The sequence below is a fragment of the Narcine bancroftii genome, chromosome 2 (genome assembly GCF_036971445.1).
Source record: "Narcine bancroftii isolate sNarBan1 chromosome 2, sNarBan1.hap1, whole genome shotgun sequence".
In the NCBI taxonomy this organism is placed as follows: domain Eukaryota; kingdom Metazoa; phylum Chordata; class Chondrichthyes; order Torpediniformes; family Narcinidae; genus Narcine; species Narcine bancroftii.
This window is the reverse complement of record NC_091470.1, coordinates 294,681,721-294,695,233: the sequence shown is the minus strand read 5'-3', so window position 1 is coordinate 294,695,233 and position 13,513 is coordinate 294,681,721. Positions and strand designations below refer to the sequence as shown.

At 39.9% G+C, this 13,513-nt stretch overlaps 1 protein-coding gene across 3 annotated transcripts in view; it reads right to left on the bottom strand.

The window, feature by feature from the left end:
- The window catches only part of asph (aspartate beta-hydroxylase), a 175,919-nt gene that overhangs the window by 118,333 nt on the left and 44,073 nt on the right, over positions 1–13,513 (bottom strand). For all 3 annotated transcript variants that reach the window (XM_069921406.1, XM_069921404.1, XM_069921405.1), the window contains exon 2: positions 7,832–7,981. In XM_069921406.1, the coding sequence (XP_069777507.1) occupies positions 7,832–7,981 (150 nt within the window). The remainder of the gene's footprint in view (positions 1–7,831; positions 7,982–13,513) is intronic.

Sequence of the window (13,513 nt, the reverse complement as noted above, 5' to 3'; positions counted from 1 at the left end):
AAACAACAAAATAAGGTGAGCTACCTTCCAATCTTCTGGCTCCACACCCATGGCTAAGAACATTTAAATATTTCTGCCAGAGCTCCTGCAATTTCTACACCAGCCACCTTCAAGGTCCTAGGGAATATCTTGTCAGGGACTGGGGATTTATCCACCCTTATTTCCTTTAAGACTGCAAGCACTTCCTCCTCTTTAATCAGTATAGGTTCCATGACCTCGCTGCTTGTTTTCCTTTCTTCCCACAACTCTATGTCCTTCTTGAGTGAATACTGATGAAAAAAAAACACATCAAGACTTCTCCCGTCTCTTTTCGCTCCATACAAAGCTGATCACCCTGATCTTCAAGGGGACTAATTTGGTCCCTTACTATCTTTTTGCTCTTAATATACTTGTAGAAACCCTTAGTATTTTCCTTCACATTGTCGGCCAAAACATCCTCATGACATCTTTTAACCTTCCTGATTTCTTTCTTGAGGTTTTTCTTGTATTTTTAATACTCCTTAAGTACCTCATTTGCTCCATGTTGCCTATACCTGGTATATACCCCTCTCTTCTTCCAAACCAGATTCCCAATATCCCTCAAAAACCAAGGTTCCTTATGCCTTCTAATCTTGCCTTTGATCCTGACAGAAACATACAAACACTGGACTCTCAAATTTTCAACTTTGAAGCCCCTTGAAGGTCTGTTTAAAAATTTAGCAAATCTTATCTTTTAGCTTATTCTACAAGTTACTCCAAAGTATTGCTGTTTTATTAATGTACAGAGGGATTTTAAATGTGATAAGATACAACTTAAATGGTAAACCAGACTTGTCAGATGTTGACAATTTTTAAAAACTGACAGGAAAAAGGAAAATTTGATTTTAAAATATTTTACTCAATTAACCTTGGTCAGAAGTTTAATCAGATATCATGTTGCATAATTGAAATGATAGACAAGTTTTATATACCACGACACATTTTAAGATACCATGACACATTTTAAGAAAGTGCAACAAAGTTAAAAAATCAATTATCATGTCATTAAATCGAAATCAATTTCATTAGTCATACTTCTACAGAATAGAAACAGTCATGTAGTTCACTTCATTTATGTTGGCCACCATACACATCTATACTAATCCAACTTGCCAGAATTGATTCCAAATCCCACAATGACCTGTTCGTTCAAGCACCTGATCCGATGCCTCTTAAGCATTGTTACTGTTCTGGCCTTCACCATCGACACTGGAAGCTCATTCCAGATACAACGACACTTCATGTGAACATTTTAACCCACAAATCACCTTTAAACAGCTTCTTTTTTATCTTAAGCCTATGCCCTCTAATTTTAGACACCCCTATTATGGGAAACATTCTGACCATCTACAATATAGATGCCTCAACCAAGATATTTATATATTGTACCTCTGCCAAGTTACCTCTTTACTTCTTTTCCCAGCATTGGAAAACACACGAAGCCTATCCATTTCTCCTTTTAACTCAAGCCCTCCAATTCAGATTACAACCTTGTGATGTTTTTCTGCAGCCTCTCTGGATTAATCACATCCTTGGTGCAGTGTGATTATCAGAACTATTCATAATATGCCAAATGCAGCATCTCCAATATTTTGGACAACAAAAACATTGCATCCCAACTCTTGAACTCAATGTCTTGGCCAACAAAGCAAGTCATGCCTTACACTTTCTTTCACCAGCATTTGAAAAAAGTGGATGAAGCCAAAGTTATTGGCATTAAAGGTGTAGCTATGGCTACTCCAACAGGCCCTAGCTTTGTCTGCCTTTACATTGGCTGTTTGGCGCAATCCATGGTTCTCAACTCCTTTTTCGTTATATTGATAACTACATTGGAGCTGCCTCCCATGATGAAGTTGTCAACTATAATTAACTTTGCCACCCTGACCTCAAATTTATTTAGTCCAGTAACGGTCTCCCCTTTCTCAATCTCTCATTTCCATTTTGGGAGACAAATTATCGACATCTTTTATGAACCCACTAACTTCCACAATTACCCTAACTACACATCTTACCAACCGGTCTCTCTCAAGAATTCTATATATTTCTCTCACTTTCTCAGTCTCTGCACCCACACTGAGGCTTTCCATTCCCAGACATTGGAGATGTCCTCCTCTTTTAGAAAACATGGCTTCCCCTCAGCCCTCATCCACATCTCTATTTCCAGCTTTTCTGCCCTCACCCCTCCCCTCCACCCAATGACGCAACAGACACAGGGTTTCCCTCATCCTCACTTATCAGCCCACCAGCCTCTTCGTCCAATTTCCACCACCTACACCTTGATCCCATCACCAGATCCATCTTCCCCTACTTGCTTTCTAGAGTGACTCCCTTGTCCACTCATCCCTTCACACCAATTATCCCCTGGTTTCTATCCCTATGACAAAAGCAAATTCTAAGCTTGTGGCACACGTCCTCCCTCATCACTATTCGGAGCCTCAAACAGTCTTTCCAATGGAGCAACATTTCACCTGTGAATTCCTAAGAGTCATTTACTGCATCCATTGCGGCCTCCTCTACATCAGGGAGGATTGGATGCAGCTTGAGGGAAAAATAGCTTTGTTGAGCATCATTGGTCTATCCACTGCAAGAACAGGGACCTTCCAGTGGTTAGCTACTTCAATTCTGGATTGCATTGCCACTCTGATGCTTCTGTCCATGGGCTTGCGTATCATCGGGTTGAGGTTAGTGGAAAGTTGTAGGAACACCTTGTTTTTCACTTTGGCAATATCCAAACAGATGGCATCAATATTAACTTCTCTAATTTCTGGTAACCCCTTCTCCTAATTTCCCACTTTTCCTCATCCATCCCATTCATTTTATCTAGCTCCCCAGCCAGCCCTTTCCATTCCTTTCTCCCATCAGAGAGCATCTTTCTTGGCCCTCTTCCTCTTCCCCAATCACATACCAGCTTCTTTCTCTTCACCCTCCCACCTATTACCTGCTAGCCTGTGCTCCTCCTTTCTCCTTTTCCCTCGCCTACTTATTCAGGCATCTGCCAGATTTTTGGCATAGATGAAGGGTTCACGCCTGAGATGGCGATTGCTTATTGCTTTCCATGGATGCTGCATAACCTGCTGAGTTTCCCTTTAACTTTTGAGTTCTTATCCCAAGGCCGCATGCTTTGTCCCTGGCTCTATTCTGAGCACACAACACCCCAAACCGACCAGCACCATCAAATACCATCATTCTCACTTGGGGAAAACAGAAAATCCCACATTTCTGAAATTTCAGCCACTTGGCAAAAAGGTGGATCAGAGAAATGATCAAAGCTTGATTTAAAAAAACCACATATAGAATGATATGTTTTGGCAAAATTTCTTGCACATCTATCTTCCCACATTCAGTATTTTGGAAAACAAAAAACATCCTAAAAATACCATGTACAATGTTTTCTCCACTGCAAATTTCAGGATACACCAAAGATGAACACAATTACATCTAAAAAAATGAACACAGAAGATTTCAGGAAAGGAGAAGAGAGCATGTAGGGTAGAAATCCTACCTTGTAATACCTCTGAAAAATTATAACGGAATTCCTTTGCTTTTGCTGCATGCACGATAAAAGTAAAACTTTTAAACACCCATGAAAAACAACCATCACTCAGTTCAGATACGTTTGAGAACAATGTTCTAAATGGATCAGTAAACTTTTAATTTGATTTTAGTTATTAATTCTTAATCATTACAATGTAAATTTTGACTGAAATTTAATATACTACATATAAATATACATATTTAATTCATACATTATTCCTGGAAATCAAATAACAGTAGTTAAATCCAGTTGCAAACAAATGAGGCAGTGGGCTTGAAGCTCATCTGTGTGTGTGTGTGTGTGTGTGTGTGTGTGTGTGTGTGTGTGTGTGTGTGTGTGTGTGTGTGTGTGTGTGTGTGTGTGTGTGTGTGTGTGTGTGTGTGTGTGTGTATTTTTTTTAAATATATATGCTATATGTTGGTGGCTCTACAGTTCTTTCTTTTAAAATTATCTTTTTTGATAATTTATTGAGTTTTATCAGAAAAACAAAACAAAAAAAAAATCAAATGCAATGAAACCTTTGCAGATTAACAAATATTAACATATGGTCCAGTAGCAATACTACTTAATTCAAAATCCAATAATGGATAATAGGTAAAATATTGTAAGAGGAAAGTAAGAAAAAAATTCAAACCCACAGCAATCAAAGTTATAATTCATATTGTGTGTCGTATTAAATCCGAACAAGCAGCCTCAGGGGATCCAAACAAGAACACCCAGGGACGTTCATCATCGCACCCAATTAGTCAAATTATGGAAGTGAGCTGGAAATGGGCCCCAGGTCTTATCAAAAGAAATCTTGATCATGCCTAATTTCCTCCAGATTTAAAAATGATATAATATTGAATAGCTATTGATGATGTGTAGGTGGGAACTCATCTTTCCATTTGAACAGAATTGCTCTTCTTGCTAAGTGGAGAGTGCTACAACTGGCCTTTAATTAGAAAATAATATTTATAAATCTACAGTTCTTATACATTTCAAAGATTTTACTGGACAATATGGGCATATAGCTGGATTAAAGGCAGATTGATCTATAACTACAGAATAAGAAATTATTATCATGAAAATGTCACAAAATTCATTGTTTTGAGGCACCACCACAGTAGAAATATTGCTATAAATTTCATTTCAAAAATAAATAAATTAGTGCAAAAATAAGAGAAAGTGAGGCCATGTCTGTGATTCATTGTCCATTCAGAAATCTGACTACAGAGGGGAAGAAGCTTCCCTTGTGCAGCTGAGTGTTCGTCTTCAGGTTCCTGTAAATCCTTCTATGTGATAGCAGTGTGAAAAGAGCATGACCAAGGTGATGAGGGTCTTTGAGGATAAAGGCCGCTTTCTTAAGACACCACCTCTTTTCGATGTCCACGATGGAGTGAAAACTGATGCCCATGATGGCACTAGCTGAGTTAACAACTCTTTTTCCTGTCTTTTTGCATTGGCACCTCCACACCAGTCAGCGGTGCCACCAGTCAGAATCCTCTCCTTGGTACATCTGTAGAAATTTGCAAGTCTTTAGTGACATACCAAATCTCCTAAAACTCCTCACAAAGTATAGCTGCCAGCAAATCTTCTTTGTGATTGCATCAAATGGAGGCCCTAGGAGAGATCTTCAGAGATGTTGACATCTGAGAATGTGAAGTTCTTGACCCTTTCCACTGCCGACTCCTTGATGAGGACTGGCTCGTGTTCTCATGATTTGACTGTCCTGAACAATCAGCTCTTCGGCTTTCCTAACAGTAAGTGAAAAATTGCTGTGACAGCACTCAATTAGCTGACCCCTCTTATTCTTTTAAACTTCAATGCCATCTGCGATTCTGCCGACAACCGTAGTGTCATCAACAAATTTGCAGATGGCATTTTGATTGTGCCTGGGTATACAGACATGGGTGTAAAGAGAGTAGGGCAGCAGGGTAAGCACACATTCTTGAGGTGTGCCCATGTTGATCATAAGAGAGGAGAGATGTTGTTTCTGATTCATACTGACTAGTCTTCTGATGAGGAAGTCAAGGATCCAGTTACAGAAGGGAGTGCAGAGGCCTAGATTTTTGCAGATTGTTGATTAGCACTAAGGGCATGATGGTATTGAAAGCTGAGCTGCAACACAGAACATTACAGCACAGGACAGAACAGGCCCATCAGCCCACAATGTTGTGCCAACCCATATATGACTAGCCAAATAAAACTAAACCTATCTTACCCCATAACCCTCTATTTTTTTTTCCATCCATGCCCCCATCTGATAGTTTCTTAAATGCCCCTATGATTCCAGCCTCTACCACCAGCCCTGGCAAAGCATTCCTCTGATGTCTCCCCTAAACTTTTCTCCCTTCACTTTGTACAGATGTCCTCTGGTGTTTACTACACCCACCCTGGATAAAAAGTCCTGGCTATTATATATATATATATATATATATACACACATACACATATATATAGATAGAGGTTTACAGGATATATATATATATATATATATCCTGTAAACCTCTATCAAGTCACCTCTCATCCTTCTTTGCTCCAAAGACAAAAACTAACCTTGCCTAATAAGAAATATATTTTACAATGCAAACAACATACTGGTAAATCGCCTGTGCATCCTCTCTATAGCTTCCACATCCTTCCTGTAACAAGGTGGGTCTCACCAGAGATTTAAAGAGCTGCAACATCTCATAGGTCTTGAACAATCCCCCGACTAGTGAAACCTAGCATTCCATAGGCCTTCTTAACTATTCTATCAACCTGCGCAGCAACCTTAAGTGACCTATGGATTTGGACCCCAAGGTCCGTCCCTTCTTCTATATTGTTAAATATCCCTCCATTAGCCATGTACTCAGCCTTCAAATTTGACCTTCCAAAATGCATCATTTCACTGAACTCCATCTGCTACATTTCCGCCAAACTCTGCATTCTATCTATACACTGTTGTTAAATACGACAACCTTCAACTCTATTCACAACTCATCTGACCTACATATAATGCACAAAATTACTGACCCATCCTTCTGCTTTTTCATCTATAGGGGTCCCAGGACTCATGGAGATCCCTGCAAAACTCCATGAGTCACTAAACTCCAGGCAAAATACTTTCCTTCCACTACTACTCTCTGCATTCTGCAGGCAAGCCAATTCTGAATCCACATAGTCAAGGTTTGATAGATCCCATGTCTCATGAGCTTTTGGGCTAATTTCTCATAGGGGGCCTTATCAAATCCATATATACATCTACTACCCCACTTTCATCAATTACATTAATGACCTCCTCAAAAAACTCAATTTAGCTTGTGAAGCACATTCTTCCCCTCACAAGGCTGATTATCCCCGACTATAATTCTCTAAATGCTCATAAATCCTGTCTTTCAGAACCCTCTCGAATAGTTTGCCATCACTGATGCAAGAATCGTTGGTCTAAAATTCCCAGGATTCCCTCACTTCCTTTTTTTAAAAAAGGGTCTACTTTGCTATTCTCCAATCCTCCATCACCTCCCCTGAGTCTAAGGAGGATGCAAAGATCATTGCCAATGCCTTGGCAATCTCTTCCCTATTTTCCCATAGCAACCAGAGGTATATCACATCTGGTCCCAGGGACATCAATCCTCATGTTTTTAAGAAGATCCAGCACTTCCTCTTTCTTAATATCCACATAATCCAGCAGACAAGCCTGCATTATTCTGACTTTACCTTGACCAAGATCCTTTTCTCTGGTGAATACTGAAGAAAAGTATTCATTTGGGATCTCCATAACCTCCTTTGCCTCCAGACATGTTGCCTCCTTTATCTTTAAGCAGACTTATCTTCACTCTCGTCATCCTTCTGTTCTTCACACACACATAGAACAACTTAGGGCTTTCCTTAATCCAACTTGTCAAGGCCTTCTCATGACTCCTTCTACTTCTCCTGAGTTCTTTCTTAATTCCTTCCTACCATACAATTCTCATGACCCCTTCCTGTTTTTTGCCAATGAAGAATCGCCTGAAATACATGTTGCTGTTGACAAGGTGATCCAGAGCTGAGCGGAGAGCCAGTGATATTGCATCTGCTGTGGAGCAGGAGCAGTGAAAAGGGACATGTATATGGAAGCCAAACAAAGGCCACAATTGTTTCAATTGCAATTGTGACTCAAAATGACAACTGATGTACTGAATGAAGTTAATGAAATAACTATCAAGAAATATTGAGGCAAAAAAACAAATTTATTAACTCCACTTTTCCAGACCAAGCATCCTACAAGGATGGAGCTTTCTTTCTGTTGTAAATTTAAAATATTTATGAACTTACCCAAAACATCTTCATAATCCACCAAGTCAAACCAAACAACAGCCACCGATGACCATACTCCAAGCAAAGCAATTATCATAAACCACATGAAAAACGAGCTTCCAGAAGGTCCATTTCCTTTCTTCCCAATTTTATTATAGCCATGTTTATCTGAAACAAAAGAAATTGAGGTGGTCATCAATGCTATGAATAAAATACCTGAACAATTATTGTTGAGTTTGTAACATTTCAGTAGGGATGCACTAATCAAAACACAAAATGCCAAATGGCCTGAAATAGATGAAAATTGTGTATTACAACAACAATGCACAAACCTGATTGGGCCTTATCACCTGGCCCAAACACCATTGCTAACATTAATACCTTACCACTTTTTTTCCAGGTATAGTTATCTGTCAAACTTCTCAAAGTCTCACAAAAAACATGCGATCTTCTGCTTGCTTCCCAAATCCTGAGCTGAGGGGTCTGCCAGTCCCTATCTTGACCACAGGAACACAATTGAGTGTCCTGTCTGGCTGCATTATGGTGTGGTATTATGGTAGTTGCCAGACTGGAGGTCAAAACAGAGGATCATTAAAACAGCCAAGGAGATCACTGGGATCTCCCTTTCCTCTATAGATGACATTTGATTCCAAATAGGACTCAAGGAAATAGAGACCCTTCCCATTCAGAGCACACTATCTTCAACCTGCTCCCATCAAGGTGGTGGGTGATACAAGAGCATCAAATTCAGGACTGCAAGGCTGTGGAATAGTTTCTTCCCACAACTTGTGAGACTGATAAACAGCATCCTATAACTGTGAAAGTCATCCCAAATATTTATATATATTTATTTTGATTATTTATGTGATCTTTATGCACTATGTATAGTTCATTTTTGTGTGTGCACCATGGTCTGGAAAGACAGTGCATGTACAATCAGATGATATTAAGCTTACACTGCTTATTTACCCTATACTGTCAAACACTAATACAGCACTCCGTTCACAGAAAGTAGGACAAATTGATTACCAGAAATTAAGTGAAGCCTATATCCTTTTGAATTTAATTTGGATAATTAAGTGTTATCGGCTGTTTGTAGATGACTTAACCCTAAATAATTTTTTTCTTTGATTTGTATTCCCCCATCCCCCCACAGGTTCCAATGTACTTTAATGTCCCTGACATTCAAACATTGACAAGAGACGAGAAATGAAACATTTTTCCAAGACATTGTCATCAAACATGCCGAGAGAATGTCCTAAGTTACTAGAAAAATCACTTGCTCTAAAATGGCCATGGAAAATTTAGAATTCTTCTGAACTGAAAATGCATTTTAAAGAAGCTGGTTATTATTTATAAAGCAAAGCTGTTTAAATCCTCTCACCTCAATACATTTGCTTCCCCCATTCCCCAACCAGGCATTCACTTGAAACAGCAACTAAGAATATTATAAGGACAAGATAAACAACCAAACCTCTCTCCCTCTCAATAGAATGGCACAAATTTCAATTCCTGCTGTGTCAATGCCTCTTCTCAATGTCCATCACATGCTTGCTTAAGGTTAATATTAACTTTCAATACTTCATTTTACTAGATTATTACTTCACCCTCTTATTGTGAACTGGATCTGTGGATCTGCAAAACTTCAATCTGCTCCATTGGGAAATTACTTGGTTTTATTGTAGGATGTCCCATGTTGCAGCTTCACTTCGGTTGTCACCACACTTTTGAACGCAAGAAATAGGAGCAGTTGACCATCTGGCCCATCAAGGTTGCTCAGCTGTTAAAGATCATGATGGTTGATCTGGCTGTTGTCCCAGCTCCTCCTACCTGCCTTTTCCACATAACCATGAATTCCCCTACTATGCAAAAATCTTGTGTCCAAAATATTTGCTGCTATCCCTGAAATACTTTTCCACAATCAGTGAATCAAAATCAGTATCTTGACCAGTCTATTCCAGTAGTTTTCAAAGTTATGTTTTCCACTCACATACCACCTTAAGTTATCCCTATGCCATCGGTGCTCTGTGATTAGTAAGGGATTGTTTAAGGTAGTATGTGAGTGGGAAGGGAAGGTTAAGAATCACTGCTCTAGACTTGTAACCGAAATAATTTGCCTGAGAAAAATTGTCATTGGCCCATTTCCTTTGGAGTTATAAAACAGTGCACATAACAAATCAATTCGGTACAACTAAAACAATGGTTTCAAACTTTTTCTTCCAATTCACAAACCACCAGAAGTAATCCCTTATTAATCATAGAGCGGCATAGGGATTACTTACGGTGGTTTGTGAGCTGAAAGAATAACTTTGAAAACCACTGATCTATTCAAACACAGGATCTGGGTGTACCTGGCAAAGACAATCTTTGTTACCCATTTCCAAATTATCCTAAAGCGATGTTGCAGTTAATAGCCAATCTCAGTACACCTGTAATCACGTAGCTGCCCTCGGAGCAAGACAGTCAATTTCAGATTGTTTTTTGCAACAGTTCTTCAATTAACTTTATTGTGATTAGCCGAGGTGACCTGCTGAACTTATCCAGCATTTTTGTGCGTTGCACTGCAATCAAAGTCTGCAGACTTCCCGGTTTAATCTTGTGTGATTAGCCTTTACTGAGATTTAAATTTCAAAGTTCAAAGTTATTTCAGCGTACATACATGATATCACATACAAACCCGAGATTTTTTTCTGCAGTTATCAATAACTAAATTTCACTCAAGATACATATGTATACAAAAGAAAAATATAAACAAAGTGTAAACAAACTGTGCAATACAAAAAAAATCATTGAGTAATAAATAATGAGCAAAGGAAGAGCCCTTAAATGAGTTTCTGATTGAGTTTGTTGTTGAGGAGTCTGATGGTGAGGGGTAGTTCCTGAACATGGTGGTACAAGTCTTGTGGCACTGACACCTCTTTCCTGATGGTAGCAACAGGAACAGTGTATGTCCTAGATGGTCTGGAACCTTGATGATTACTACTGCTCTCCAATGGCAGTGTTCCATGTTAATTTTCTTAAATGATGGGGGAGGGGGGGGTGGGGGGGGGGGGCAGTTTTCCAGTGATTTTTTTTTAAGAAAACATACAGCACAGGAACAGGCCCTTCTGACCAACGAGCCCATGCCACCCAATTAACCTTCAACCCCTGTATGTTTTGAAGGATGGGAGGAAACTGGAGCACCCAAAGGAAACACATGCAAACACGGGGGAGAACATATAAACTTTACAGACAGCGTCTGATTCAAACCTGGGTCACTGGTACTGTAACAGCATTGTGCTAAGCGCCATACTAACCATGTCACCAGTGATGTTCTGCACTTTTTCCTCTACATTTGGTAGGGTTTCTGCTCAGAGGTATTAGTACCCCCACACCAGGTCATGATCACTTGGTCAGCACAATTTCCACTATACATCTGTTGAACCTTGCCAAGGTTTCTAATGTAATATCAAACCTCCCCAAACTCCTGAGGAAGTTGAGGTACTGATGTGCTTCTAACAGTGACATTAGGTCTTCCGAAATAGTGACTCCCAGGAATTTAAATTTCATCACTCTCTCCACCTCGAAATCCCCCAATGATCACTGGATTGTACATTTCTGGCTTCCTCCTGAAGTTTCCAATCTGCTCCTTGGTTTTGGTGATATGGAGTAAGAGGTTGTTGTTAGTACACCATTCAGCCAAGTTTTCAATCTCCCTCCTGTATGCTGACTCATTGCCCCTTTTTATACAACCCACTACTCTAGTCAGCACATTTGTAAATGGTATTGTCATTTAGAGCTACACAATCCTAGGTGCAAATCTAGTCAAGCAGGGGGCTAAATAAGCAGCCTTGTGATGTTCTGGTGCAGATGAGAGATTGTGGAGATGTTCTTGCCAATCCACACCAATTTGGGACTGGATGTGAGGAAATCCAGGATCCAATCACAGTAGAGTATTGAGGTCAAAGTCTTGGAATTTACTGAAAGGTTTTGAGGGGATGATGGTGTTGAGGGAGGGGGGGGGGAAAGAAAACAACACTGTATATATTTGAAAAGGAAAATGTATGTATCTTGATCAATGTGGTTTATAGTGTGAAAAATAAAAAAATTTAAAAAAATAAAAAAGAAAATAGAGGAAAAAAAAACTGCAGTCAATAAAGAGCATCCTGATATGTACATCTTTGCTGTCCTGATGTTCCAGGGTTTTTGTGTAGAGCCAGTAAGATGCCAACTGCCACAGACCTGTTGCTGTGGTAAGACCACATCACAGCTCAGACAGGAGCTGAGATGCTTCAAGTCCATCCTCTCCAAGCTGTGGATGTGAGTGCCATTGGTTGGTCATCATTTCGGTTAGTTATTACACTCTCCTTAGGCACAACTGAAGACTATTTGAAACAGGTGGGTATCATGCCCTGCAAGAGTGAGATGTTGAAGATATCCATAAATACATTGGCCAGTTGGTCCGCACAAGTTTTCTGTATCTGGACTGGATGCTTTGCTTGGATTCACTCTCCTGAAGGCAGCCCACACATCATCCTCGGATAATGACAGTAGAAGATCATTAGGGCACAGTGGTTCTTCCTTGTTCTGGTGGTCAAATCAAGCATAGAAGGCATTGAATTCATCTGGGAGTGAAGCTTTTCTGGAACATTGGATTCAGGTTTGCAGCAGGTTATGTCATTTCAACTCTGCCACAGTTGTCAGGTACCCTTCATGGCTTCTATTCTCATCTGGAATCTCTACTCTGCCCAAGAGATGGCTTTTCATAAGTAGTACCTGCTCCTTGCGTCGTGTTCTGGATTTCTAGATTTAAATGCTTGTGATCTGGCTCTCAGCAAGTTCCAGATTTCATTGTTCATCCAGAGATTCCCTGAATGGGAAAACCTTGAATGATTTGGTGGGTACATACTAGTCCACAACCATTTAGATAAAGTCAGCCGAGTTCTTCAACACTGCTCAATCCAATGACTCAAGGCAGTGTTGCAACCTTTTTTCAGCCTCCCAATCACCTTCTGGCTGTTCTGATCTCTTGTGCCTCTCTTTTACAGGTCTATCTTTGTGGATGTAAAGGGAACAAGTAATCCAACTTCCCAAAATCCAGTCTCAGGAAAGAACAATAGGCCTCTTATCTTAGTGCAGCAGTGATCAAGTGGGCTGGGATCTATGGTACACCAGATTACATGCTGGTGATATTTGGGCAAGGTTTTCTTCAGATCGGCCCAGTTAAAGTCACCAACTATAATTTGTAGTGTGTCAGGGTGGGCCGCCTCTGGTTTACAGTTCACATGTACTCTGCAAGTGCCTGTTTGCAATTGGCATCAGGAAGGATTCAACTCCGGTGAGAATCACTGATTAAAAACTCTTCAGGGTAGAAAGGTGTCTGCATTTAATCGAGATTTGCTCTATGGCTGTGGAGCAGGAGATTGACATGACCCAAACATCTATGCACCAGCAAGTATTAAGTAAAATCCACACAATGCCCCCTCCCTCTACCAGATTTAGTGTTTTGATCGTCTAAATTGTAAAAACCTCTAGTCTGATCACAGCATCTGGTCTGTTCTCTGTTAACCAGATCTCAATGCAGCACAAAACTGAGATATGTCTCACCTGTCTCTGATAAAGCAGCCTTGTTGGAAAGTTATTGATTTTATTTTCTAATTACTGAACATTCGGCAGTATTATCGACGAGTTGCTATGGGATTTGAATGTTTATGCTTGGAT